We start from the raw sequence: 25,567 nt of genomic DNA, 5'->3' as shown, positions 1-25,567 counted from the left end.
AGACTTCACGTGAGGTTTGTTTTACTGTCAACACGTCAACAAGTATCCAAGTTATGTACAATAAAATATGCTATAATAAAGGTGTTTTTAGCTTCAGTGGGGAAAAAATATTTTTAATAAATTGTTTAAACATATTTTCTGTATACATTTCTTCTTGACTATTTGCAGTACTTTTTACAATTGATCTTGTACTTTTTCTACATTGTTGTGCACTAAACAGCAAGACAAATTCCTTGTATGTGAAAACCTACTTTGCAATAAACTTGTTTCTGAGCTCTGATTCTGATATCAGGTTTTCTCGTTGCAGGTAGTACTGTGGCCGGGATTTGGATCACTTAAACTTGGAAGAAGATCACACTGGTATCACTATCAGCTTGTATTGTTCAGTCCAATTTTAGATGTACTTCGTCTGCAGCACCTGTTGCTTCACCACGTCAGAGATGTCACTTCTTTCCATATGTACACTTTCTAGTCTCTTGTAAAAGTTATCAATGATTTTTTTTTTTTTAATGATTTCATTATTTACAAGATGTGTTATGTTTCAAAATTGTTTTGCCTGGTTTATAGATCACATTTTTGTATTACTAAATTATTATTGTTATTATTAAAACATTACATAATTATTTACAGGGGAAAGAGCCTACTATCAACCATGTAACATACAGCTTAATCGTATAGCTTATCTTATCTGGTCACTTGCATTAATCATTGTATTGCTACATTATTACGTTTACCATTACGTTTATTTTGAATTCATAATACATCATTTATAAACCCTTTTTTGCCTTCTGATCCCTTCCTGTCCTGCATCACAAACGTTTATATTTCAGTCAAAAAGATCAGCGAGGTCAGGTTGTTGGGGGCTTGAAGTGACAATTATCTTAATTGTGTAATTAGAGACATATCTGTTATTGTACGCAATCTATACAATTTACTTGCTACGACACTGTACGTGTAACTCATGAACTGCTTCTCATGAGAAGCTATTACATGGAGTTTATTTTACAAAAATTGCGATACAGATGTTTAAGGGCACCATAATACAGCTTTTAGTTTCAAACTTTTCTTGTATTTTCTATACTTTCTAGACTCTTTTCATTCTAAACACACATGTTCACATATATACACACAGTAAAATACACAATTACAATGAAAGTGGTAACTTTAATAAGGATATTTATAAAAAATGGATATGAAAATATAGCACCTTATAGAATATACGTTTGTACTAGATTTAAATCTTACACAAAAATACATTGCTGCAATGTTTTTCAAACATGTTACATTAATTAAAAACCTAAAACAATTTTATAAATACAAAGCTTATCTCTCCCCTCTTCCCTCCCTCACTAGCTCTTCTTGTACACCTCCTTCCTCTCTTATTTTTCTGGCCTCCTTCTCTGCCTCGTCTACCTTCCTCTTCTCCTCGATCTCTGTCTCCATCAGCCACGGCCCTCCCAGGTAGCTCAGGATCTCCTCAGGGCTCCCTCTGTGTTTGGGTTCAGGGTGGAGCAGCTCCTTTATAAGAGTCATCACTAGTGGGCTGAGGCCCTCAAACTGAGAGGGAGGAGGGTTGTCCCTTTGCTTCTCCTCCATGATTGTATAACTGTCTATTTCCTCCTCACCCCCCCACTCACCATCCCTCATCTTCTCCTCCTTTTCAGTCTCACGGTCAAACCACTCCTTGAATCTACGATAGCAGCGGTCGTCGTGGGTGCTCTCCTCCCAGGGGAAGCAGCCGGTTAAGAGGCAATAGACGAGTACACCAAGGGCCCAGCTGTCAATACATGGCTCCACCGTTATCCAAATGTCCTCCATCTCCACTTCAGTCCCATCCCACTCCCTCTCCTTCTGAGCCTCCTTGCCAGGTTCCACCTCAGGAGTGCAGAAGGGAGACTCGTACCAGACGGCACGAACAGTGGAGCCAATGGCCCGGGCGAGGCCAAAGTCACCCAGTTTGACCCAGCGACAGGATCTGTCACACAGGAAGATGTTCTCAGGTTTGATGTCGCGGTGGACGAAGCCCAGGGAGTGAAGATGTGTAACAGCACCGCTCAGCTGGGCCATCACCCTCTGGACACACTCTTCATCCACCCCGAGCTAAAAGAGAAAGACAGTCTGGGTCAGCTGCATTCTCAACATCAGAAAACATACTCTCTATCACGTATTACAGCGTTACATATTTGATGATCTGATGGCGAGGTGCGATCAGAACATCGTTGGCACAAAGACGAACAAAATCTACGTCACCAAAATGGTTGGTGACGTTCTTGGAAACCCTCGCTTTGCTTAGTTCACTTCCATGAGAGCAGGGTGCCCTTCTTCTTATCAGTACTCTATTATGTTACTGGCAGTGACACAAACACAGAGGAGGGCGAGCTGGAAACCTTTATCAAGCATGTCTCAAGTTTTTGCTGACATAAACGAGAGCTCAAAAGGGCACGGTCAGCAACTACATTTTCCATATAATCCCTACGAGAAAACCACACTGCAGACATCAAGTGTAAGCCTTTTGACAAGCTACTATAGCTAATGGATGGATGGGAATTAGTAGGATATAGATGTAGTGGTTGCAACCCAACATTTAAGCTTTTGTTTTGCTGAAACTAGAGGAAACACCCTTCATTATACAAGAAAAAGTATGTTCGGCTGTACACGCCATGCAGGGCATTAACAGCACATTTCATGCCACAAATCAGCCAAACTGACCTCTGACACTATCACACTGTAGAGGTCACCGTATAGACCAGCTTGCTGGGCAAAGACATAGTAGGACGGCGTGGAAAAGAAGATGCCAAGGGCCCGTGTCAGAGAAGGATGGGTGCAGTAGGAAAGTGAGAGATTGTATTCACGCAGGAAAGAGGTGAGCGAGGTGGACTGACGAGGGAAGAACTTCAGAGCCATAGGGGTTCCTGAAGGGGGTGAAGCAAGACAACATGTGTTACAACATATAATCAGCTTTGGTCAAAAAGCTGTCATGGTATATGACTGTTTTCCATCATTGACACTGTGAACAAATATAACTTCCCCTTTGGGGCGACTCTGTTACACAGCTAAGCCCCAGGTGCAGCAACCTAATCTCAGAGAACGTCCCGCAGCGCTTCATTACAGCAACAGAAGTGCAAAAGGTTAAGTGAACACTATCAAAAGACAGATTGCTCCACACGTTACTGCGCCGCCCATCTGACATATGTCATTTAAAAAAACCTGAAGATAACGTGCTGCAGTGGAGATTTACCATTTCACCCATTTCAGGTTTGGCAGTAGAAGTTTAGAGGCATAATAAATAAAAAAAACTCTTAATTTAATATATTACGATTGGGAAATTTGAATGGCAATTTCTTACACTCTTGCAGACTGACTGAAATGAGATGGTCATGACCTTGGCACTTGAATCTTGCACTAACCTCTCTTTCTGTGTACAGCTAACATGACCTTTCCATAGGCTCCCTCTCCCAGGAGCTTTACCACCTGGAAGTGATCGGATACCTTCAGATTGGCCATGGACTGCGCCGACAGGAAACATCGCTCGTCAAGTTCCTGAGCTGCTGCAGCCTGGACACACGCACAAACAAATCCATATTCATGATACTGATGATTGGTTCAGTGGCGTCAAAGAGAAAGAAGATCCACTGCTTGACAGAATGAAGCCTGAACCTGTCACCTGAACCTTCTACAACTATAAATCTCAAATATGTCATTGGTTACAATAATAATATGTCACTAATAGTATTCTCGTGAGCTTTGTTGTTTTCTTTAAGTTCTTTGCTTGCATAATCAGAGTTAAATAACCATCCACATGCCATCCCAGCAGAAATTAGTGGAACATTTATTTTGTTATGTTGTCACTTTCTGCAGATCCGACATGATCTCCATTGTCCTATAGAGGGGATAAACTTCAGACGTCATCAACCTGATGTCTTATCAGGGCGATCGGAACATTTGGCGCTGTCACTCAGTTTCCACCATCATTCACATTCACGATGACTTTCTTTGAAGTACATCCCCCACCACATACTCGCGCAAATTAGGAAGGCTGTGAACAGTTACCGCACACAGCTCAACACAAAAGATAAAGCGAGAACATATTTTTACTTTTGACCTTCCACATGTTGTTTAACTGAGCTTGGTGGTCAACCGATATTCATTTTGATTAAATGACGCCTGTTTCTCTGTCTCTGCAAACAAATGTAGCATTTCTGGTGATTATTGCAGTAATATCAATGAGTCTTTCTGATTTGGATTAAGATGATTATGAGCATATATCTGATGGTGGTACGAGATCAAATGGTGCCATATGACTACGTTTTATATGAGTTATTTATACAGTATATATGACAGCCGCTTCGAAACTGGATCTCATTTATGAGTTAACTGCTCCACAAACAAATGGATCTGATGTGCAGCCATAAATAAGACTGCAGTTTTCAACCAGTCTGAGAGTGCTGCTTGGCACAGAGCCAATGATGGGCCGCTTGAGGATCAATGTTGTATAGAGGGATGTAGCTGTATCTGTGCACCAATAAGACATTTGAGACAATTTTCAAATGCAAAGAGAGTCAAATTTCCAAACATGACTTCTCTGTAGGTAGCCTTATGGTAAAAGTAACGCATAAACTTAAATGCACTTTAATTTAACTGCTAACATGGAAAAATAGAATATTACTTTTTCATTCTGTATTGTCATATAAACAATAACAGAGAAGCAGTTGTTGGCAATGGAAATCTTAGATCTCAGGCTCCCTCCAACAATGCTCATTTAAATATATATATAAATATATATAAAAAGAAAAACTCACAAGTAAAAATGGCACTATAGACATAAAATAGTGCAGAAGTTGAATTATAGTGATAAGTTATAAGATATATAAAATATAGCCATGTTTATGTCCATTCATCTTCACAGTTTTGAACTCAAAGCACAGTGTTAAATTCCTAAATTCAAATCTCAGTTGGGTTTCGTTTACAGAGTTGTTAACACTTGTCAGGGTTATCACATTATTACATTCTTCGTCAGCTCTTCATTCCTCTCATGACACATTTAAAATGAATGCAGTTTATTATGTTTGGAGGCTCTGATACATTAACCGTCACAGACGCATCCAAAACATTTGCTGCACCAGGTGCATCCTGGTATTTGCTGTGTCCTTGTGAACTGAGGTGATTATTTATCAAACCCTATTAGTTAATGGCCCTTGGTATCAAGATCTGAGATTTTAAAAGGGGCTCTGCATGAGCTAAAGCCATTAACAAATTTGAAGTCCAGTAAAAGTGCTCAACATTACAAGCTGAAAATACTCTCAACGACATTGTATATATCAAACCTTTGCAGCCTCACAGTAATTTTGCAATGCATTTGTGCCATTGCTGCATGTCATCTCATCATATAGCTGCAAAAATACACACTTGTAATATAATACATAAAACGCCAACGGTTTGCACACACAGGAAATAATTGCATGCTTTAGTTGCCATTGTATTTGTTTGATTTTTTGCGGCACACTATGATGATTTTATGAACTTGTCATATAGGTGTGCATGAAATATTTTGCAGCTAGATTCACGCTCACAGGAATAAAGTGCAATACTTACCATCATTTTCTGTTCAGTTGGTTGATCTCTGCTCACTTTCTCTCGACTCTTTTCAGCATCTAAAGACTTAAACTCCTGGCAAGCTGCTGCCACTGCAACTAGCTAATACTGTTCTGTGCTGGAGCTCAACTGTGTGCCCTCTGCTAGGCTGATAATTAAACTGGAATTGAAGCCGATATTTTCCTCTTTGCTCCGTGGGTCCTTTCAGAAGCACAGCAGCTTTATAAAGGAGGCTTATAGATGTTTGCAGGAGGCCTGGGTATTGACTATGCTTCTCCCCAGGAGACACACACACACACACTGGACTCCCTCCCTCTCTTTTCCTTCTCTTGTGCCAGCTCTCTCTATCTCGGCCACGCTCCTGTTATGCTGGCAAATACGCGTGAACCAGCTACAAGGCATTTCAAACCTCTCTCTCTCTGCCATGTGCCCCCCTTACCCCCGCCTCCCTCCAACTACACAGCAGTGTTAATGTACCACCATTTCCAAACTGTCAGTCAGCCTGACCACATTAACCCGTCGCTCTTCTTCCTCCCCTCTCCTCAACTGTCACTCACTTTCTGCAAATCCAAATACACCCTCCTCCTCCTCCTCTTTCCATGTCTCTCACTCTTTCTCACCCTCTCAGCCAGTCTGAGTCAGGAATTCCCCACACAGTGTAGGATCTCTCATTTAATCAAAAGGTATGCTGGAACGATCGGAATAGGCCAAAAGGCTGTACCCGTGATCCCTAAATGTTACTGAGATTACTGGGTACAGTTAAGCATGCCACTTTATTGTCCAATATCACTTTTCTTTCCTCCTGTACTATAGTCTAACTCTGCAAGAGGATGTTTATTTAATTTCCCAACGACATCCTCTATTCTTTTAAGTCTACATGAAGAACATCTTCAAGGTTTTTATGTGCTATTTTTTTTCCATCATCAGGCAACAATTTCCCCTCATCTTGAACTCTCTTGTCATAAAACCCACCTTGCTTTATCTCTTTCCAAGTGCATACTATTGCCCACTATCACACACTTAACAGTTAACAGCTGAAACCATGCCTTGCAAAAACACCTCTGTGCTGTGTTATGCGGTCTACATGCCAGCTCTGTTTTCTACAGCTGCAGGTCAGGCCTCATCTCCAGCTCCCATAGCCTCGACACCCTCCTCCTCTTTCTGTCCACTCAGATAGATTCCCCTTGGTACTACAGGACTATTCTTTCCACTGGCTCAATGGCTGTTTGTTATGTAACACAAACATTGGCTGCCATCACGACGGCGGGTCCCCGCTCAGGTTACTACCCCTGCTGTGGTCATGTGGCTGGCCGTGACCAACGTGTACTTCCATGTTTGTGCTCGCACCATAGGGTCCTTTGGCCCCTGCTATGACAACCTCACCACCACCAGGACTTAACTTTCATCACTTTCAATAAAGTTGCTGCCAAGAGAGTGTCGCTTTCATTCACAATTGCAGGGCCTGAAACACATTCAAGCTTAGATGCATACAATCATATGGTACATGAATGTAGCACATGAATGAATGTGGAGTCTTGCACACATGCACAAGAGCACACGCTGAGGACAGCTTCGTTGACAGTTACTGTCAAGTTACATAATCTACGTCTTTGCTATTTGGTTGCACGTTCGTATTTTTGAGTTATTTTGAGTTCTAAGAAAGGAAATTGTTTTTGCTTACTGGACAGATGAGATGGTCTTCTCTTTCAACTCTTGCACTTTAGATATACAGTGTGCTAGTACAACACACATGATATATTAACTGAGAGAAGACTGCAAGATTTTTTCCTCTGTTTTTTCTAGACATAAATTGACATAATATATAACTTTAGAAAATCCTAATTGTTAGCCATTTACTAAGTATATTACTACTTTAGTTGTACAGGTAACGTAATCTTTCAATTTCCTGGTAGGTGTTGTGAGACCAGTGCAATAAAAGAAATAACATAATTTGGAAAAAAAAAATCTCATAGAGTTCAAACTCTGAGAATTGGTTTTATAATAACTATATAGTGTTTTTCTTCTTATGCAATTCATGACATCTCCTATAAATAACAATGTCATGGTACAATGATTAGATCCAACCCCAAATCTTTCAATCATCCTCAGTGAAGACAACATGACATATAAAAAGCACACTTTTGAGGAACAGCATGCTGTGGGTCATGTTTTGGTTAAAATGTTAAAGTAAAGCTGCAGATACAGAAGCACAAAGATCTATGAGCACCATCTGGACCAGATTTGACTGCTGTATTACATTAGTTTCTTAAGGTGGTCTCATTAGTTCATTTGGGAATCATTCTGTTTCGCTAATATGTGCATCCAATTTTCACCGTGAGGCAAACTAATGAATCTCACTTACATCCACAAACGGATGAGCTGAATGATTCGAATAACATATGTATTCATAGATTTACATGGAATTTTAGATTTTTGATTTGATATTACACTGCAGAACAGGGCAGTGAACATAAAGGAAATATAAAGTTTCTCTCTGACATAACAGTGGAGCAACACATGTCAAAATAGCTTTTATGCCTGTTCTTATCACCTGCATTTGTTTGTTTGTCTTCATGAGATTAGTGTTTCCAAAGCAGATCAACAGTGCCTTGCAGTTATATAGTTTGCTTGAGTCATGCTGCAATGATTCCTTCAGTCCCCTCATCCCTGGAGAGAAGGCAAAGATAAAAGGATAAAGAGTTGGAAGATAAAAGGGGAGCTTGTAACACACATGCACCCCAGCTGTTACTGTGTTGTTCTGATCTATGGGGCTTACCATGTTATATTTATGGATCCACTTAAAAGGCAACTCTGAGGGACGTTGTTCTGGTTTCACTTGACGTTAGAATTAGTTCAACGATGCCTCTTTGTGGACGGTGTGTGCTATTACATTACTGAGGAGAAACCACACACAGTGTCATGCCCTATTAATGAAGTTCAGAAAGTGATTTTGGATCGAGGTTGGTCTTAATTTAATCAAGGCTGCGTAAGATTGAACTTAAAGGTGAAATACATGTTGCTCAGTTTTGTATGACTCAATATGATTTTACCGGTTGCAGATTAGTTTCAAACCACTGAGGATAATCAATCAGCCTGCTTATGAGTCTCCAAAAAAAAGGCTTTTGTTTGATGAGCAGTCATACTGACTGAATAAACATGATGTGTTTATAACTATTTGTGCAAAGACAATGTGTGAAACTTACAGCTCCATTGCCTGAATGGCAAACATGAATTCAAGAAACAGCCGTGTGTGTGAAAGGATGATTTTAAAGCTGTATGCTCACTCAAAGGACAGTTGAAGTACAGCTGGCATATAACTTACACACATTTTAACGAGGGCAATAATGATGGCGACAATAGTGATAATGTTTCATTTTGACTTCGGGCACCATTTTAACAATATCTAAAGTTTAGATTTAAAAACCTATATCATAATGAACCACGGGCAATGAGTTATGTCTACTAAATCAGAATAAGGGAAGGGCAATTTTAGGCTTTTAATATATTATCACAAATTAATAGTCAAGAATGAATTAATTGAGACAGAAATAATGTTTGTTTTGTTTTTCAAACTATAAAAAATCTCAACACTCAATGATGTCTCTTATAGGCCCAATTAAGGTCAGTCATTTTACCTCTGATAGGCCTTTATGAAAGTACACAAAAATTAACAATTTAAACTATTAAAAAAATACTCAAGAACGTGAACGAGGGTGTGATGTCTTCCCCTTACATAGACAGTGGGTGGATTTGGATGAAATAAGGAATTTAGGCCAGATAATCAATCAAACGTTGCATCCCCTCTCTCTTTTGAAGGCTTCAACCTTTAACAAAACGTCGTTTTGTACATATTTAAATTTTTGAACTTTTTAAATTTTGACTGTTAAAAATTGGTCATTAATTATTCATGAGTATTTTTACTACCATCACAGCAAAACAAAGCTACAGGGGGTGCGGTCTTTCCTGTAGTCGAGAACGGAAGCGGAAATTCGGCCATCTCCTCGTACAGTCAAGCTACAACAGGGTCAGTACACATTTGATTGGATTTTTTATTGTGGTGTGGCGTCAGTATTTCTTGACATTTTGGCTTTTGATTTAAATGTGTACATCCAACTCTGTCCTAAAGCAGGACGTGTCCTTGTTATAGCGTGTACAGTTTAGCAGTCCTGGTGCGAACTAACCAGCAGGAGCTAGCTAGCTGTCTGCTAGCTTGCTAGCTAATCTTTTCTAGCAGCAACAAGAGAGCAGCAAGTGATTTATTTTACCAGTCAAGCTGGCAGATACACCTTAACGTCTGTTTATAATAGGTGTGATTCGATGTTGTGACGAGAATATTAGATTTAATGACGTTAGTTTGTCTGCCAGTTCGTACCCAGCTACACCCTCCTGTACGTCTCTTCATACTTTACCCAGACTTTACTCCAAACCTTTGGTGTCAAAGTGCTAGCAAACTGTTTCGATTAGCTTATGTGAGAATGGGAGAGTTCTACTGCTAAGTGGCTAATGTAAGCTAACAGTATCAGATGATAACGTTTGATGGCTAATTAGCTTTAGTAATTGCTCGTAAACACTTGTCTTTCCGCATCCACATTTTCTGACAGCTGTGTATAATGTCAGGGTACCCATTGGTTCTGTGTGTGTGTGACACCCAACGTACGTTACCGGGTTGTTAGTTAGCTAGCATAACGTCAGTTGACTGATTTCTTAATGTTATATTACGTTAGCTAACTTGGCAACGTTGGGTGTGACATGGAACGCTAACGGTTGTTGTCGATTGTTAACGTTATCTGTTTGTGCGAACAGGGCATGGGTAACTTCTTCGTGGGGCTGTTTAACATCAAGTGCATGCAAGTGATAGGGGGGATAAGTTAGCTTAGCTTTAGTGACAACTCTTAGCCTTGTTGCTTGTCTATGCAAAGCTACACATTATAACACAGGCGTGTCTGTGATTTCTTGGTACTTGATAATCTAGTTAGCTGTCTGCTGATCTAAGTGAGGCCTCTGTCAGTCACACTACACCATAAAGTGATTGTGTACTTTTTGTCCCTCAGGTGTTTCAGAGCAGCAGAAATTGAAATTCGTTAATTTAACCACCTGATGTTTGTCACAGATTGTGGAGATGTTTGACACAACCTGAGATACAAAGGGTACAGTATGTTCCTTTATCAAAGATTAGTTGATGTGTCTGAACTTTGATACAGAGCTCCAGGAGTCTCTGGACTGACTTTTGCAATAGTTGCCTTATGTTCAGTTATGCAACACGGTCTCCTATTTGTCAGACCTACAAATCCAAACACTGACTTGCTATGCTGTATATGTCGAGTTTCTTTAAAACACTTTAAAAGTATACAGCACAGTTGTCTTAGTATAGCCTATTTGTCATATGTCTGGTTTACCAAAATATATTTACAAACTGAACCGACAGTAATTTCCAAATGCATAGATTCTCTAAACATTTGGATTCTTGTTATTAAATTAATTTACTTTTTGAAATTGAAAACAGTACACGGGCATAAAGTAAGTTAGAGTGTATTTAAATCTATGAGAAACGGGTATAAAGTACGTTGCTTTTTACATTGCTATGACCATAATGAACTCGTTCAAGTTTTAAAAGAATTTTAAACCTTTATTTTGGTGAGAAAATTCAAATTGTTGTCAGTGAAAGGATGCATGTGGTCAGCAGCAATGAGTAAGCCTGCTGTGTAAGCAATCAAATACAAACAATGCTCGCGGAGGGATCCAATATTGTGCCACGAAATCGTTCATCCGCATGCCGTGACACCACTACCAGCAGCACACAGGACTCCATGATGTTAATGCCACATTCAGATCCTGCTACCAGAACCCATCGTTCATTGCACAAGACAATGTTTCTTTCCCCACTTGTTTATCATCCAGTTTTTGCTTATAACATTCTCGCTCTACACACAACCTCTAGTTGAAAGCTAATAGAAGTAATGTAGGAGTAACGGGAGCTTGAACTGTATGTTCTGACATGCGTTTGCACGTATTGTCTTATGAAGTTCATATTTGCATAATATCTATTGGCATAAAAAGTCTGTACTGTTGTGACCCGTGTCTTTATCCACACTGTTGGAGTGTTCTAGTAATTAATTCTATGTATACTCTCAATCAACTGGATGCTACAGCCAGATCATATGAGTTCAAGATGTGTTAGCAATCTAATTATAAGGAATTTTATCATCTGAAATGAAGTAAATGGATCCATGTTTATATCTTATTCCTAAAACATGCTGCTCCTTGTGAATCCCGCTGTGACATTATAGTTATTTTGTGAAGTATGAGAAGCAACACAATTATTATTAGTTCAAGAAGAGTCTTAACTCTTATTCTTAAGAGAATAAAAAGGGCTTCATGACTTGACTTTGATAAGTAAGATGAAGTATATAACTAATATGTTGTATCTGAGACTATTAAGCATGTGGATCAGCAACAGGTCATGTGATTTTGTTGCTGACTATCTGCTTTGTCCTTATTGTCTAATGCTTGTGTTAGAATTAGACCTAGTATTAAGTTTGAGCCTGTTCTTGTCTATTTGTTGTGATTTAGCAGTGATCTTTCAGTGTGTTTCGGGGTTCTTTGTTGATGTTCATCTCAATCTTGCTCCATAGTTTTCATCTCCCTGTGCCTGAGGGTTTTGGGACCCAATGTTGCCACTGGAAGAAACAGACAAACTGAGAACTAGCACTCCATGAATGAGTGGCACACAAGCCAGAAAACCACAAGACACCGAGAGGAGCGACCCGTATTCTGCATCGTTCTTGTGTAACAGGTGTTTGTGACGCCGTCTCTCTTCCCCTGTTCAAACCAGCAGTCACATTTCACAATGATCTCTTTCACACTGATTGTTCTTCTCAAGGTCTCTCATCCAGGCTCTTTCACTTGCATACATCTTCTCGTCTTTTGAACTTTTTGTCTTAATGCACTTCTTCTTGGTCGTTTTGACTCTTTTTAGAGTTTTTTTTTTCATTTTGTCTTTGTTTAAAATACCAATGTTCTGTGTCTTTTGTCGCTGTTTGTTTTGCCCTAACTATATTTTACGACCCTTCTTCTTCTGTTCAGATTGCAACTGAAACCGACGGCCAGCCCGTTGCCATGTCGACCTCATCGCTACGGCGACAAGTAAAGAACATCGTCCACAACTATTCAGAGGCTGAAATCAAGGTTGTTTCCTTCTGCTTATCTGGCTTTTCTTCTTCTTCTCCTTTTTTTCTTTTCTTACACCCACACACCCCATATGGCTTAAATGTAGCCCACATATCTGCTTAGCACGTACTGTATGACACAACGTAGCTGCTGATAATCTAATATTAATTGGAAGCCACCTCCTCACTCTTTCCCCTGGTTAAACATAATGAGCTAAATCGACTCATTATCTGTTCATTAGGGTTGCCTCTCTCTCCAGCTCGTGTCATTATTGAGTTTGCATGGCTACTCAGAACATCGCGGACCATTTCAAATGTCACAAAGTATCGGCCCGAAATTATTCTCATCACAGACAGGTTGGATGGAGGATGATTTGAAGTTTGTCCCTTCCCCGTGTTGTCGTCCAGGTTAGAGAGGCGACATCCAATGACCCGTGGGGCCCCAGCAGCTCTCTGATGTCAGAGATCGCTGATCTGACATACAATGTTGTGGCCTTCTCGGAAATCATGAGCATGGTGTGGAAGCGCCTCAATGACCACGGCAAGAACTGGAGACACGTGTACAAGGTTTGTGTTTGAAGTTGGGAATAAATGTTGTGCAACACTTCACCCGTCGCTGAGGATGCAGGATGACGACGATGATGCTCCAGAAGTATCTTAAATGTCGCTTTACTGCCAACTACAGACAAATCTATTGAGTGTTTAATGTATAGGTGTAGGAAATGAGATGGATGTGGAATCTAACAGCCCACAAACTGCTTTAATATTTGCATTTCTACTACTTGATTATCCAGACCTTTTCTACAGTTGGTCATTGGTTGTGATCTATATTCCCACCAGGCTATGACTCTTATGGAGTACCTGATCAAGACCGGTTCAGAACGTGTTGCCCAACAGTGCCGAGAGAACATATACGCAGTCCAGACGCTCAAGGACTTTCAGTTCATAGACAGGGACGGCAAAGACCAGGTACAAAAAACACACCCATGTCCAGAAAGCTGCACAGAAAAAGTGAAAGTGATTAGAGAGTAAGGTCCACTTTTGTGGAATGCAGGCGCGCTTTGTCAAACATGCCACTTCTGAGTCATTCAAGGACATTTTACAATGAGTTTATGACTTGTTGTGCAAACAAAGCCGGTCGGTAAAGCTTTTATCGGTTGTTAACAAACTGTTACACTAACAATAAGGCGTGCAGGGTAAAAACAGCATTAGTAATTTAAATTCATTATGTCTGTTAATTTCATATTTACTTTTAAAAAAACTGCTGCATGTGATTGTGTGCCGCTACCTGTCTTTTTTCAGGGGGTGAACGTGCGAGAGAAAGCCAAACAGCTGGTTACGCTGCTGAAAGATGAAGAGAGACTAAGAGAGGAGAGGATCCACGCCCTCAAAACCAAAGAGAAGATGGCACAGACCTCCAGCGGTGAGATTGGTACTTAAAATAGATGTTTTAAAAGATTTAACCAATGCCCAAAGTTACATTATTACACCCTGAGAGAAAGGTGGGCTCACAGTGGCATAAAAGGCCATTAGCTCCAAGTGGCTGATAGCCTAATACAAGCTCTCATCCGCGCATATGCTTTTTTTTGTTTCTGCCCCAGCCTCCTCAGCTCCCTCAGCACCCAGCCTGGGGGGCAGCCTGTCAGTGGGCTCCCACTCTGGAGGGGCAGACCCTGAGCAGGCCTGGCCACAGAGCACCGGGGAGGAAGACCTGCAGCTCCAGCTGGCCTTAGCCATGAGTAAAGAGGAGGCAGAGCAGGTAAAACAAAGCAGCATATTCAAGACAAGCACAGCTGCATTAATGCTCTCCTAAGATAAGCTTTAAAGCATAACTGTAACTAACTACAACTAAGTTTGCAGTTTGTACAGTCATGTGGGACCGCCTGTGTACACGGAGGGATGTTACTGATATTATTCTCAACATACATCTAGCTTTGCTCTCACCGTGTCATGCCTGACCTCCCCCAGACTAGCAAGGACCCTCTGGAGGACGCAGAGTTCAGCTATGCAATCACACTCAGCAAAGAGATGCAACAAAAGGTCAGGGGCAGAGAGTGTGCCCTGCTGACTGGCCATCCAGTCATCAACTATCTGTCTTTCTGTCAATTGGAATTTCTCAAACACACATCAAGCATCGATCAATCAATTAATCTACGCTCATATTTGTCATGTGTCATCTCCCTTCAAGATACAAATTTGCATCAGACTGCAGTAACTTGTTTGAGATCATTTAGTTTGGTGTAGTGTCACTTTCCATGATGGAGTTTTCACTCGTAAAACATCAATCAAATCCATGTCGAAAGTGAACACCCGAAGAATTGATTAACGCTAATTGCATAACTGAGATTGCATGGCATTGGCAAATATTTATCCTAATTGACTAAATTCCACACTGCTTGGTTTGTAAGCATTGATTCTTCCTTGCTTCCTGTCCTCCTCTCTGATAGCATGCATTCAACTGTAGTCTTGATTTGAACATGCACTCTTTCCGTCCACCCGTCCGTCTCCTGCTGTTGTCACCTCCTCGTACCGGGTTCACCGAGTGCAAACCGTGTTAGCCTGTTGTATGCAAGTGATCAACTACTCCTGCACATACTCCACCACTTAAAGATTGATGCCATTGTTATTGTTCCTGAGTGGCACGATGCGTAAGACTTGATTTCTGTAGCAGAGATGGCCGTCTCCTCATGGATAAGTCAGTGTTTTGCTGTTTTCATAGTCCTGATGAGAGGTAGGCTAAACGGTGGTATTTGGTAGGGATGTCCTGGGGGGATCTGCAAGAGGTAATAGAAGCCTTTATCTTTTGATGGATTCAATTCCACTCCTTTTCTTTATTGTAACTTTCTGTGCTCGACTGGGTTTAGCTAAGTGACTGTTACATTTTCCTAATCGAGCATTATGAGCAAGTGAACCACGAGGAGCACAAACAGATTAAAATCAGCCAATAGCATGTCAGCAAGTGAACTAAGCACAGCTGCTTTGTAGCTGTCCCCGCCCCTACAGTGGTGCTGTTGGTTGAAACTGCATTTAAACCTCAGTATTCAGTTTGTGATGGTTCAGATCCTATCCATGTCTAAACCTCGCCACAACACTTCTACAGCTCAGTTTTATTTTGGGTAGCCATGTCACCGCAGTTCTGGATCAGCTTATTTTCTTTGTGAAGCGAGCATCATCTGATTTGATCATGTTTTGTGGAAAACTGAAAATTTCAAACTCATAAATAATGCCGTGATTGGTTGATTTCTCTTCATTTTCCGTTGACTGAAGACGATGATTTGAAGATCGGGTTTTCAGTTTCCCCTCCCAACAATTCAGACTTAAATCGTGGAGTTGTAAACTGATCCTAAATCTGTACCTGTGGTGTGCTTTCCGAGGTTGTGTGTCTCAGGTTGCTGACATCAGTATGTCTGATTGGCAGGAAGAGCGACTGCGTAGAGGTGATGATCTGAGACTGCAGATGGCCCTCGAGGAGAGCAGGAGGGCGAAAGCTAAGCCTGAGGAGGTAAGTGTGGAATAATAATAATGGCAGTGGTAATATTCATAACGACAGCATGTTCAGTTGAATAGATAAAGGAGCACACGTACCATCCGTGTTACAGACATTGCCAATGTGGAAGATATGACAATCACTCGTCAATGTGTAAAAGCTGTCCTCATTTAACTATCCTGCCCAACGGGTGAGGTATATTCTGATTGCCTGTATCCTTTTTGGGGTTTGATACTGATTTCAACTTTTTGTTTTAAATTTGGTCAAACTTTAAGATTCTTGAACTGGCATGATAAACTAGCTTAGTTCAGTCTCAATCTAGGGCTTGAAATATCTGCAGAAACAAATGTCTCTGTGCTGATTGCAGATTACCCTCAAACCTTAAAAATGAGTGTTTGTGACTGTATACATGTCTACATACTGCAGAACTAAATCATAGAACTCTTGTGGTAGTTTTGTCAATATTGACACTGCACAGACAAGGAACCAAGAATGTATTGTCAGCAGTTCAGTCTTATTTCTTTTAGTATCTATTTGAAGTATGCATGTCTGGTCTGCAATTCTCTGTCTCCTTCTAATTCTCTGATTTGTGAATTTCCTAAATACCGCTGTAGGAACATTAGTCCATAATATGTTCTCTTTTGCAGGGGGCTCTGATGGAACTGAGTGCCGCAGACCCCTGGGGGGCCTCCGGTGCCGCTGCCGCCGCCACTGTGTGCTCTGCCGGCCCTTCGCCTCCCCCGACAGTTCCTGCCCCTGCTGCCTCAGGTCCGTGGGGCGCAGCCCCCGCAGACCCGTGGGGCGTAGCGTCACCCACATCTCCTACAAGTTCTGACCCCTGGGGTGGGGGAGCCCCACCCACTATAGCCCCTCCCCCGGACCCCTGGGGAGAGACGTCCAACCGGGTTAACAACGTCGACCCCTGGGGCAGCTCGGGTAAGCAGCTACAACAACACTGGTCGCACATCAACCCTGTAGCCGGGCAGGTTTGTGGGAATCAAAGCAGAAGTGTGTCCAGCTCTGATGATCAAAGAGGATGTGAAGACCTCTCGACCTTTACTCCTCTTCACGCCACCGTTCCATTTCCTGTCATGTTCCATTTTCTCTCATGTCACCATGCTGTCGTATCTTACACACTCGCATGCTTTCAGTTTGTGACGAGGAAAGCAAGCATGCTAAATCCATTCTCCCTCTGTGTCTAAAGCAGGGATTTGTATCCTCTTGTTTCTACTCAGGACTGACTGGCTGTGTCTCAACCAGAGCGGTCTCTTCTCTCACCCTTTTGTGCCTTTTTCATGAATGGGGTAGCTGCTTATCGTCTCTCCTTTACCTCCACTGAGCTTCAGATATTGAGTGGGTGAAAGTAACATGGTGGACAGCTACAGAACAATCTGCTCTCACCTGTCCTTGTCGAGTTAGTGGGACCGCAGAGGTCAAGGAGAGAAACACCAGTGTTGGAACCCAGCCCAGCTCCCTACTTTGTTGTGGATTGTAAATGTACGGTGTGGTGTTAACCCTCCCCTTCCCCTGCGTCTCCTCCTCCCCTCCCCTGTAGCTGTGACCCCCCCCAGTGCCGACCCCTGGGGTCCCCCAGTGCCACCCAGCACGTCCTCCTCGGGGGGGCCAGTAGACCCCTGGGCAAGGGACGGGCCTGGCCTTGTCTCTGACCCTGTCACCTCTGACATCTGGAGTGGCACCGCCAAACACACAAATGGCACAGGTACATTCACACTTAAAGCTACACAGACCCACAAACACTGAGGTACTGGTACACACTTTAAAAAAAAAAAAAAAAAGGGATTTTACATCGCACACAAATTTCCAATTGCATGTACACAACAGTTGTCTTGTCCTACATTTCATCCTCGTCTAGTATCTGTTGTAATGCAGTTCTATATTGTGTTTTTTTGTATTATGATTTACTGTTTCTATTCACCCTCCTCTTCCTCCTCAGGAGACCCAGAGCGACGAGGGTCCCCAGCAACAGGCTATGACAGCACAGGCTCACCGGTGCCCTTTGACCTCTCATCTCTTGGTCCTTCACTTCCTGTTCGTAAGACTCCCGAGTCCTTCCTCGGCCCCAACGCAGCGCTGGTGGATCTGGATTCCCTGTTGTCGTCTAAACCCAAACCCAAACAGCCGCCGCCTCCTTCCATCATCTCGTCCTCTTCTGCACATAACCCCTTCCTCCAGAACACAGGTTAGTGACAGCTGTGGTGAAGATCTAATTAAATGTCTCGTCCCACAATGCACTGCAAATAACTCACAAGTATGGAGAGAGTTTGGCGAAAACAAACGGGGTTCTTCCGAACACCCCAAATCAAAAGCAAACGATTAACAGACAACAAGAATGTTGGAGAGAAACTATACTCATGTTTTCTGGAGCCGCAGGAAAGTGAAAATTCATGTCCTCGGCCTGTACCATACACCACGAGTGCTCAGAGGCATATTTCACTCAAACACAAATCACATTCATGGCTCCTACAGTCATATTCAGCTTACAGTCGCATAAATATTCACACTTTAGAAGCGGAAACTAATGAATGTTTTTAGCATTTTGATTATCAGAATATTTTCTGATTCATTCATTTTCAGTTTCAATTAACCGACATGTTGTTGTTTCCAGATCTGAAAACATTGATGGAGAGAGATAAAATGAATAAAATCTGTTTAACATAATGTACTGGCAGATATCAAAAGACTCTTTTGTGTTGCCTAACTGTCACCTCTGACTCTCAGGCTCATCTCCTGCTCCTGGCATGGCAGTGACTCCAGGCAGCACCATTTCCAGTCGGGGGGTTTCTCCAACACCGGCCTCCTCCAACCCTTTCGGCGTGGCTCCACCCATGACCTCCATCTCACCTCAGCCCTCATCACTTGGCCTGAGCGGCCTCCGCTCCAGTCCCGTGCCTCCCAATCCCATGCTGGGCATGGTGCAACCAGGAATGGGCCTGGGGCCAATGAGTGTGGGTATGGGGGGAATGGGCCTGGGCATGATGCAGTCCAGCCCCATGGGTATGCCCTACAGCGGGCTCTCGCCAATGGCCCCCCCAGGCTCGGCTCTGTTGGGGCCCGCAGCACCTCCTCAGCTGATTTTGGGTGGGCCCACTGGAACAGGAGTGATGGGAGGTGGAGGAACGACGGGAGCGAGCACCAACCCCTTTCTCCTTTGAGGAAGTGTCACCACTACTCTGCTCACCCGTTTCAACCTCCTCTGTCGTACCTGCTGCCCCCCTCATTCACCCCCCTCAACACAATTTGTGTCCAAAAAGAAAAAAATGTGTACATCTCTATATTTAAAGAAAAAAGAAAAAATTCAGTTTATCTTTTCCTTAAAAAGCACTATTTTATTTCAGAATAATTTACCACATTTCGTTCCTTTCATTTCAGTATGGGTTGTTTGTGGGCGGGAAATTGAAGTCTATTTATTTTGTTTTAATCCTGTTCTGTATCGTATCTTCATGTCGTGTTTGTTTCAGTCCTATCTTGAGATGAAGGTAAGTCCGTGAGAGCAGGAGGCTTCTTTAATAGTGTCACTCTACTCTGTTGTAATATTACTGCACTGAGAGAGAGGTGGAGGGAGACGGGACATAGCCACTAACAAACTGAACAGAGAAACTGTACCCGCCTCTTCCTCTTCTCTGCTTCTGGAATGAAGACGAACACTGTATCACTGAAATGAAGCGAGTGCATGAAGGATCATTTTGACTCCAGACGGACTGAAAAACCTGCATTAACATTTCAGGCACCATGTGGTCAAATGGTTTCAGCTATTTCACTTTTAATTTAATTTAATGTTGAAATTAATTTATTTTTTTCCAAATTTTTTTTGGGAACAAATAAACAAGGAAAATCACACGATGCCATTTAAATCAAATGCTTATTTTTTTTTTATTATTATTATTATTGTAGAAAACTGAAAAGAGAGCTCTGACGTGTGTTTGTTGAATGTGTGTTTGCAGCAATGTGCGAATGAGAATATGAATGCTTATTTGTGAGAATGCAATAGTGCAAATGCCTGTTTCTGTGTAAATCTATCAATATATGTCTCCAATTTTCTCCTGTGTCAGACCTTATTTCAGTGACTCAGAAAGGAAGAAATGACATCCATTATTTTTGTTTTTAAAAATTGTCACTTGTATAAATACTATGTAATGTTGGGATTTCAAATGAGGTATCACAAGGGTCACACATTTCTCTGCCAATCATGTTTCACAATATTTTAGTTTCGTTAATCGGAAGCATTAGTTTTTTCCAATCACATTTCAAATGGGATCCCTGGTGTCCAGGTGTCCCAGAGCACCACTGTCCACTTGTTTCATCTCTCGTTCCTTCAGGGAGGAGGAAAAAAAAGACAATTGTTTCAACAAATGAAAGGAAGGAAAAAAAAATGGGACTTGACGACATGCTCCATGCTGTTCTTTTAATTTAGTTTGATGAATTTGTTATTTTATATCAACAAGAAAAAATATCTCTTTTATCGGGTAAGGTTGAATTTTGTGTGGTGATGACTGAACATTCACATTTGAGAAGTAAAATGGAAAAAAATCAAAAGGAATTTATGAAATAAAACAAAAACACAGGGTGTGTGTGTTTGGCTTGGTTCATGCTTGCTCTGTAGTTAATGTCTAAATCATATATATGTTTATTTGTTTCTGTTAATGTGACACAAATAATTTTACACTTTATTTTCTTTTGTGAACATGTTTATAAATCTAACATCCAACAGAAAAAAAACACCCTGCCAATTACCTGCAGAAGAAAAGCTAAATGTTATTACAGCGTATGAATTTGAATAAAGGTGAAAAATTGTACAACTTTTTCCACCTTGTAATACAGCATTCAGTCATTTGTGACCAACTTGATCCCAAAACTGTCTCTGAGAAGCTCCAAGTGATGCAGCCTCCGCATAGAGTTTAGTGAAGACGCCACATTTCTGTCGTAATCATTTCTCCACGCAGGCGGCGCGGGTCAACCGAGCAGAGAATCCCAGTCAAAGTCATCCTGGATCTCATCACTGTTGCTGTGCAGACTCACTAATGGAGGACGCTGTCGTGGTGTCATAGACTGAGGCTGCATCCCAGCTGAGACAGAAAGAGAAACGTTGACGAAAGTAGCACACAACAAAAAGGAAGTGAGGAATAGATGTCTATTTGAATAACTTCTCCTTTACATTCTGAAAGTAAAAAAAAAACAACTAAAATCCCGTTTTTGAAGATGAGGGTTTGGGTCTTACCGGCTGTGTTTGCGGGCTGTGGTCTCTGAAGGCCCTGTCCCTGCATGTGCAGAGCCCTCCGGGGCGGCTGCACTCCACTGGCGGGGTGAACTATGGGAGAGTAAGGGAGGGGTGAGGGGTGAGTGAGGCTGGCGAGGGTAGGAGGGGGAGGATTGGACGTGAACGGTGGGACCTGTAAGGAGTGAGGTGCACCGAGGGCTAGTGGGGAGTTATTCCCGGATGTGATCATGCCTCTGTGAGTGAAGAAGCGATTCAGAGAGTCGCAGAGGGAGGTGAAGAGCGCCGGGTCCAGGGCCCAATCGCTGAGCTCCGCCTGCCGCATGCTCTCCAGCAGGTCTAGTGACAGAAAGTGAGGGCCTTTCAGTACAAAAAAAGGGTAAATGTTTAAAAAATACAGATGTTTGTACTCAACATTCCTATCCTTTTGCAAAGATCTCAATAATCACGTTATTTATTATTTCATTATCTGCCACCAATTGCACATTCTGGCTCATAAAATGTGTGTAAAAGCTGTTAATTTAGCTGCAAATGACAAAACATGTTGTTAAAGTGACATCTAGCTGTGAAGATAGTCTTCATTTTTATCTGTTGATAATCCAAAGATATTCTGTTTGCTATCACAAACAAAATCAAAGCATAACATCTTCAGATTTCAGAAGAAAATATTTGCTGTTTTTACTATAAAAATGATTAATCAATGATTGAAAAATACTTCTTTAATTTTGCCTGATGGACTTAACATTTCAGCTCTTGTATTCATGAGTCTAATATTCAGTCTTATGAGTGTTCTGTATAACCATATAAAAAATATCTCAAAACCTCAGCAGATAAAACCCAAACAGCCCTCAGAGGTGAGAGAATATGTGATTTTGTGAACCGACCCTTTGAACAAGACTCTGGTAAACAGCACAGACCTGGGTGACCAGAGAGGTCTATGTTTGCCCAGTCTAGATTGCTGGCAATGCGGAAGCTCTCCTTCAGAGAATCTGGGTTAATGAACCAGTCAGCTGGCACCGCTAAAGTGGAAGGGAGGAAGGCAACTTTAGAAAGCAGTGATATTTCCTGTGTCGTGTTGCTGCTTTTAATTCAAATACAAGCTTTTCTGGGCTTAATATGAGACTCACTGTATTGTGGAATGCGCTCTGTCTGAGGAGGGTGTCCAGCTGTTGGGGGTGGTGCTGATGGTGCATTGTGAGGAGACATTGGGAGCAGAGTCGGAGTGTGAAGTTGAGTAGTGTCATTGTTCAGAACAGCCAGAGGAGCAGCATCTGCTGGAAAGAGCATAAAAGAAGCATAAAAGAACCGTCCACGTGTTTAATATAACGTATTAATAAACACAAAGTACTTACACTGTGAGCCTCCCCTCTCCCGCATGGTCTTGAAGAGAGACTTGAAAGACGCATACAAGTCCGGTAAGTTCATCTCATCGAAGGTGAACCGCAGTGGAGGATCAGTGGAGGGGTTTAAAGAGACAACAGGAGGGGCAGCAACAGACGGAGACGAAAGAGTCGGTCCTGTCCCAGTGCAAACAGACACAGGCACCGAGTTAGGAGCGCAGGAGAAAGTGGGAACAGATACTGAATTAGGAAAGGACAGAGTGGCGTCGGAGAAAGAGGGAGCCGCTGGAGAGCACATGTTGGCAGCAGACAGAGGTGTAGCAGAGGCAGCGGGAATAGAAAAAGTGGGGCCGGATGGATGGCGAGGTGGGAAGGAGTTGATGGAATACGTGGAGGCAGCGGGTTTGAACCCAGCCGAAGGAGAGACAGATTGATGATGGACGGGGGGAGTGGACACGGAGCTCGGCATGTAGGGGGACGCTTGCTGTGAAGATAACACACAAGATTAGATGCTGCAGCCCTGCTGCACTGTGATGAAGAGGGGAGAACATGACTCTACCTTGCATGGGGGAGGAGAGAGGGAGGCAGTGCGGGGGGGCTGCTGCTGCTGGAGGGCTCCCAGCTGCTCTATGTGAAGAAGGTGGTGGTCTGTGTGGGAGGCCGGTTGGTGAGGAGGAGCTCTTCGCTCGGCTTGTGTCGCCGGTGTTTGAGGAACCTGGAACAGCAAAGCGTTACGATTTGTAAAGGTAGAAAAGGTATTAAAATCCAATAGCAAAGCATTACTTTAGAAGTGTTGGTCCACCCAAAATTATTATTATTGTTATTAATTAAAATACAGAAATATTGTTTTTCATGTAGCCATGCTTTTATATGCAATGCAATTGAATGCTGACTTATCCCCAAAAATGTGTGTCCATCATTTTTTATGTTAACAATTTCTTCATATAAAGTAGCTCTTACTCAAACTGCTGACTGCACATTAAGTTTAATTTATCATTTCACTGCGCTGGATGCACAAAATCTCATGTATTCTCAAAACCTGGACAAAGTAAAACCAAACCCTGTTTGCTTGTTGAACTGACCCTTCAAAGTAAATTGTTATCAGGAAAAACTGTTACCGAAAACTGGTGTCAAGTGTCATTATAGCACGTTTTTAGTTTAAAATCAGAATTAAAAGAGACTAATAATTACAGCAGTCAGGTGAGTGTTGTGCAGTAAAAATTTAAATATGGGGATAAAATGCCAGAATGTACTTTTTGTGGTTTCTCTACACTTCTGGGTATTTTGCACTTGAAGAATATAGGTTTGTTAGTTAATGAGTGAGTCATATCAAACCACATACATCCTCCTCTGGATAGGGACGCTTAAGTGCCCTCACTTGATTCACCTCTGCTGGTCCATCTGTCGTCCAATAGGAACCCTACAAATACAATACAAGTGTCCAACTTTACTCTCTTTGAAGCAATCCATCTCACATGATGCAAGCAGCACGTATGTGCTTACAATGTCACAAAATAAAAAGTTTATAAAAAGTAGTTCACCTTGCCGGGGTCACTCTGTGGCCGAGGAACTTTCCTGAAGCACTTATTAAGGGACAGATTGTGCCGAATGGAGTTCTGTTAAGGACACAAAGTGTTGTAATAAGTCAGTCGTGCACCAGACAATATTAATATTGGTTTACAAATTACCAAACCAAGAACTCTAAACTTATACTTTAGTAACTAGTACTTACTTTCCATCCGCGGCCAGCTCTGCTGTAGTAGGGAAACGTGTCACTGATCCAAGTATAGATGTCATTCAAACTCAACTTCCCTTCAGGTGCAGCTGCTATTGCCATGGCGATGAGAGTGGCATAGCTGTGGGGGGGTTTCCCTTTGTAGTTGGAATGGGAGGGGTCCGGTAGAGAGGGTAAGTCTCCTCTCTCTTTCCCTCTGTCTTTTTTCTTGTCCCTCTCGCCGCCTCCTCTCTCTTTCCCCGAGCGCAGGCTGCTGATTCCCAGCTGAGGCAGCCAGTCAATACTGGTGAGACTGGAGTTCAGTTCAGAGGACATAGTCGCTCCTTTTCTCTGTCCGGGGTCTGAGGGACCCAGAGAGGAAGCTCTGGAGCAACACGTCCGTTTACTTTGGACACACGCATACACAGAGAAAGGCTTTAGTAGATTCCCCCTCTGCCTGTAATGCAACACTGTCAACCATTAGGTTCCTGTACTTCCACCTAACAAGTTCAGACACTGTGCTGCTGTGGAAACTATCCACTCACAAGCAAAGACATTGGATGAATGTGACAGCATCTATGAGTGGCCATTTCACCCACACTTCCTATTTTCCAGGGAAGAAGAGTGACTTGCTTACCTTTTTTATATAGTCTGTCGAGGCCCAAGGCCTTCAAAACTGTAAATATTTGACGTCATCAGCTGTGCTCAACTGCTGACGAACTGGTGTCCATCCTTCGATTCAGCTCTCGCTCTTCAGCATGTTGATCCCCACCCAAGGCCTCCAGTCACACCTTTGGTTTGTGAAACTTTGTGCTTTGGATAAATACACAAAAACTTACCGGAGAGCTTCCTTTTTCTCTCCCTCTCTCCTTCCCCTCCCTTTCAGACTTTACCAGAATTACGTCACTCACCCCTCCCTCTTTGTGACATCACTCTCTGCTCCCGCCTCTGGGAGCTGGTCCCTCCTCTTCCGCTGCTCACAGCTTGAAGTAGAAGTTTCTGCAGCTGTGTGCTTGCCAGGATATCAATAAACAG

At 42.3% G+C, this 25,567-nt stretch overlaps 3 protein-coding genes across 11 annotated transcripts; 1 reads left to right on the top strand and 2 right to left on the bottom strand.

Moving 5' to 3' along the window:
• Positions 1-1,308: 1,308 nt before the first annotated feature.
• On the bottom strand, positions 1,309-5,964 carry sbk3 (SH3 domain binding kinase family, member 3). Of its 3 annotated transcripts, none has more exons than XM_031852794.1 (4): positions 5,593-5,964; positions 3,490-3,555; positions 2,710-2,912; positions 1,309-2,100 (listed from the first exon to the last, which is right to left on the bottom strand). In XM_031852794.1, the coding sequence occupies exons 2-4, from the start codon at positions 3,524-3,526 to the stop codon at positions 1,324-1,326; spliced, it is 1,017 nt and encodes a 338-aa protein (XP_031708654.1). In that variant the 5' UTR covers positions 3,527-3,555; positions 5,593-5,964; the 3' UTR covers positions 1,309-1,323. The 3 variants fall into 3 exon arrangements, with proteins under 3 accessions (XP_031708654.1, XP_031708652.1, XP_031708655.1); XM_031852792.1 differs by having other exon boundaries at positions 3,408-3,555; positions 5,593-5,963; XM_031852795.1 differs by lacking the exon at positions 5,593-5,964 and having other exon boundaries at positions 3,490-4,786.
• Positions 5,965-9,548: 3,584 nt separating this feature from the next.
• Positions 9,549-21,079, top strand: epn1a (epsin 1a). 6 transcript variants are annotated; one of them, XM_031852713.1, is made up of 14 exons: positions 9,563-9,616; positions 10,644-10,739; positions 12,225-12,385; positions 12,676-12,777; positions 13,167-13,325; positions 13,599-13,727; positions 14,061-14,190; positions 14,360-14,517; positions 14,727-14,798; positions 16,177-16,260; positions 16,893-17,181; positions 17,801-17,965; positions 18,200-18,445; positions 18,985-21,079. In XM_031852713.1, the coding sequence occupies exons 4-14, from the start codon at positions 12,709-12,711 to the stop codon at positions 19,416-19,418; spliced, it is 1,935 nt and encodes a 644-aa protein (XP_031708573.1). In that variant the 5' UTR covers positions 9,563-9,616; positions 10,644-10,739; positions 12,225-12,385; positions 12,676-12,708; the 3' UTR covers positions 19,419-21,079. The 6 variants fall into 6 exon arrangements, with proteins under 6 accessions (XP_031708574.1, XP_031708571.1, XP_031708576.1 ...); XM_031852714.1 differs by lacking the exon at positions 10,644-10,739 and having other exon boundaries at positions 9,549-9,616; positions 14,061-14,181; XM_031852711.1 differs by lacking the exon at positions 10,644-10,739 and having other exon boundaries at positions 9,549-9,616.
• Positions 20,658-25,439, bottom strand: foxj2 (forkhead box J2). Of its 2 annotated transcripts, none has more exons than XM_031852731.1 (10): positions 25,170-25,439; positions 24,551-24,938; positions 24,360-24,434; positions 24,161-24,238; positions 23,378-23,533; positions 22,831-23,302; positions 22,606-22,752; positions 22,396-22,497; positions 21,482-21,817; positions 20,658-21,329 (listed from the first exon to the last, which is right to left on the bottom strand). In XM_031852731.1, the coding sequence occupies exons 2-10, from the start codon at positions 24,866-24,868 to the stop codon at positions 21,217-21,219; spliced, it is 1,797 nt and encodes a 598-aa protein (XP_031708591.1). In that variant the 5' UTR covers positions 24,869-24,938; positions 25,170-25,439; the 3' UTR covers positions 20,658-21,216. The 2 variants fall into 2 exon arrangements, with proteins under 2 accessions (XP_031708591.1, XP_031708592.1); XM_031852732.1 differs by having other exon boundaries at positions 22,606-22,749.
• Positions 25,440-25,567: the final 128 nt, after the last annotated feature.

The sequence above is a fragment of the Anarrhichthys ocellatus genome, unplaced genomic scaffold (assembly GCF_004355925.1).
Source record: "Anarrhichthys ocellatus isolate YVR2014 unplaced genomic scaffold, GSC_Weel_1.0 scaffold13, whole genome shotgun sequence".
Taxonomy (NCBI): domain Eukaryota; kingdom Metazoa; phylum Chordata; class Actinopteri; order Perciformes; family Anarhichadidae; genus Anarrhichthys; species Anarrhichthys ocellatus.
The sequence above is the reverse complement of the archived record's forward strand: the minus strand, read 5'-3'. Positions and strand labels throughout refer to the sequence as shown.

Coding starts and splice junctions, on each gene's coding strand:
- epn1a (XM_031852711.1), top strand. CDS start 12,709: ATGTCGACCTCATCGCTACGGCGACAAGTAAAGAACATCGTCCACAAC. Junction 14,191..14,359: donor GACCTCCAGCGGTGAGATTG/GTACTTAAAATA, acceptor TTTCTGCCCCAG/CCTCCTCAGCTCCCTCAGCA. Junction 18,446..18,984: donor CCCCTTCCTCCAGAACACAG/GTTAGTGACAGC, acceptor TCTGACTCTCAG/GCTCATCTCCTGCTCCTGGC.
- foxj2 (XM_031852731.1), bottom strand. CDS start 24,868: ATGTCCTCTGAACTGAACTCCAGTCTCACCAGTATTGACTGGCTGCCT. Junction 23,303..23,377: donor TCTCTCCTCCCCCATGCAAG/GTAGAGTCATGT, acceptor TTATCTTCACAG/CAAGCGTCCCCCTACATGCC. Junction 22,753..22,830: donor GGAGAGGGGAGGCTCACAGT/GTAAGTACTTTG, acceptor TGCTCTTTCCAG/CAGATGCTGCTCCTCTGGCT.
- sbk3 (XM_031852792.1), bottom strand. Junction 2,913..3,407: donor AGCTGTACACAGAAAGAGAG/GTTAGTGCAAGA, acceptor CACCCCCTTCAG/GAACCCCTATGGCTCTGAAG. Junction 2,101..2,709: donor ACAGTGTGATAGTGTCAGAG/GTCAGTTTGGCT, acceptor TTTCTCTTTTAG/CTCGGGGTGGATGAAGAGTG.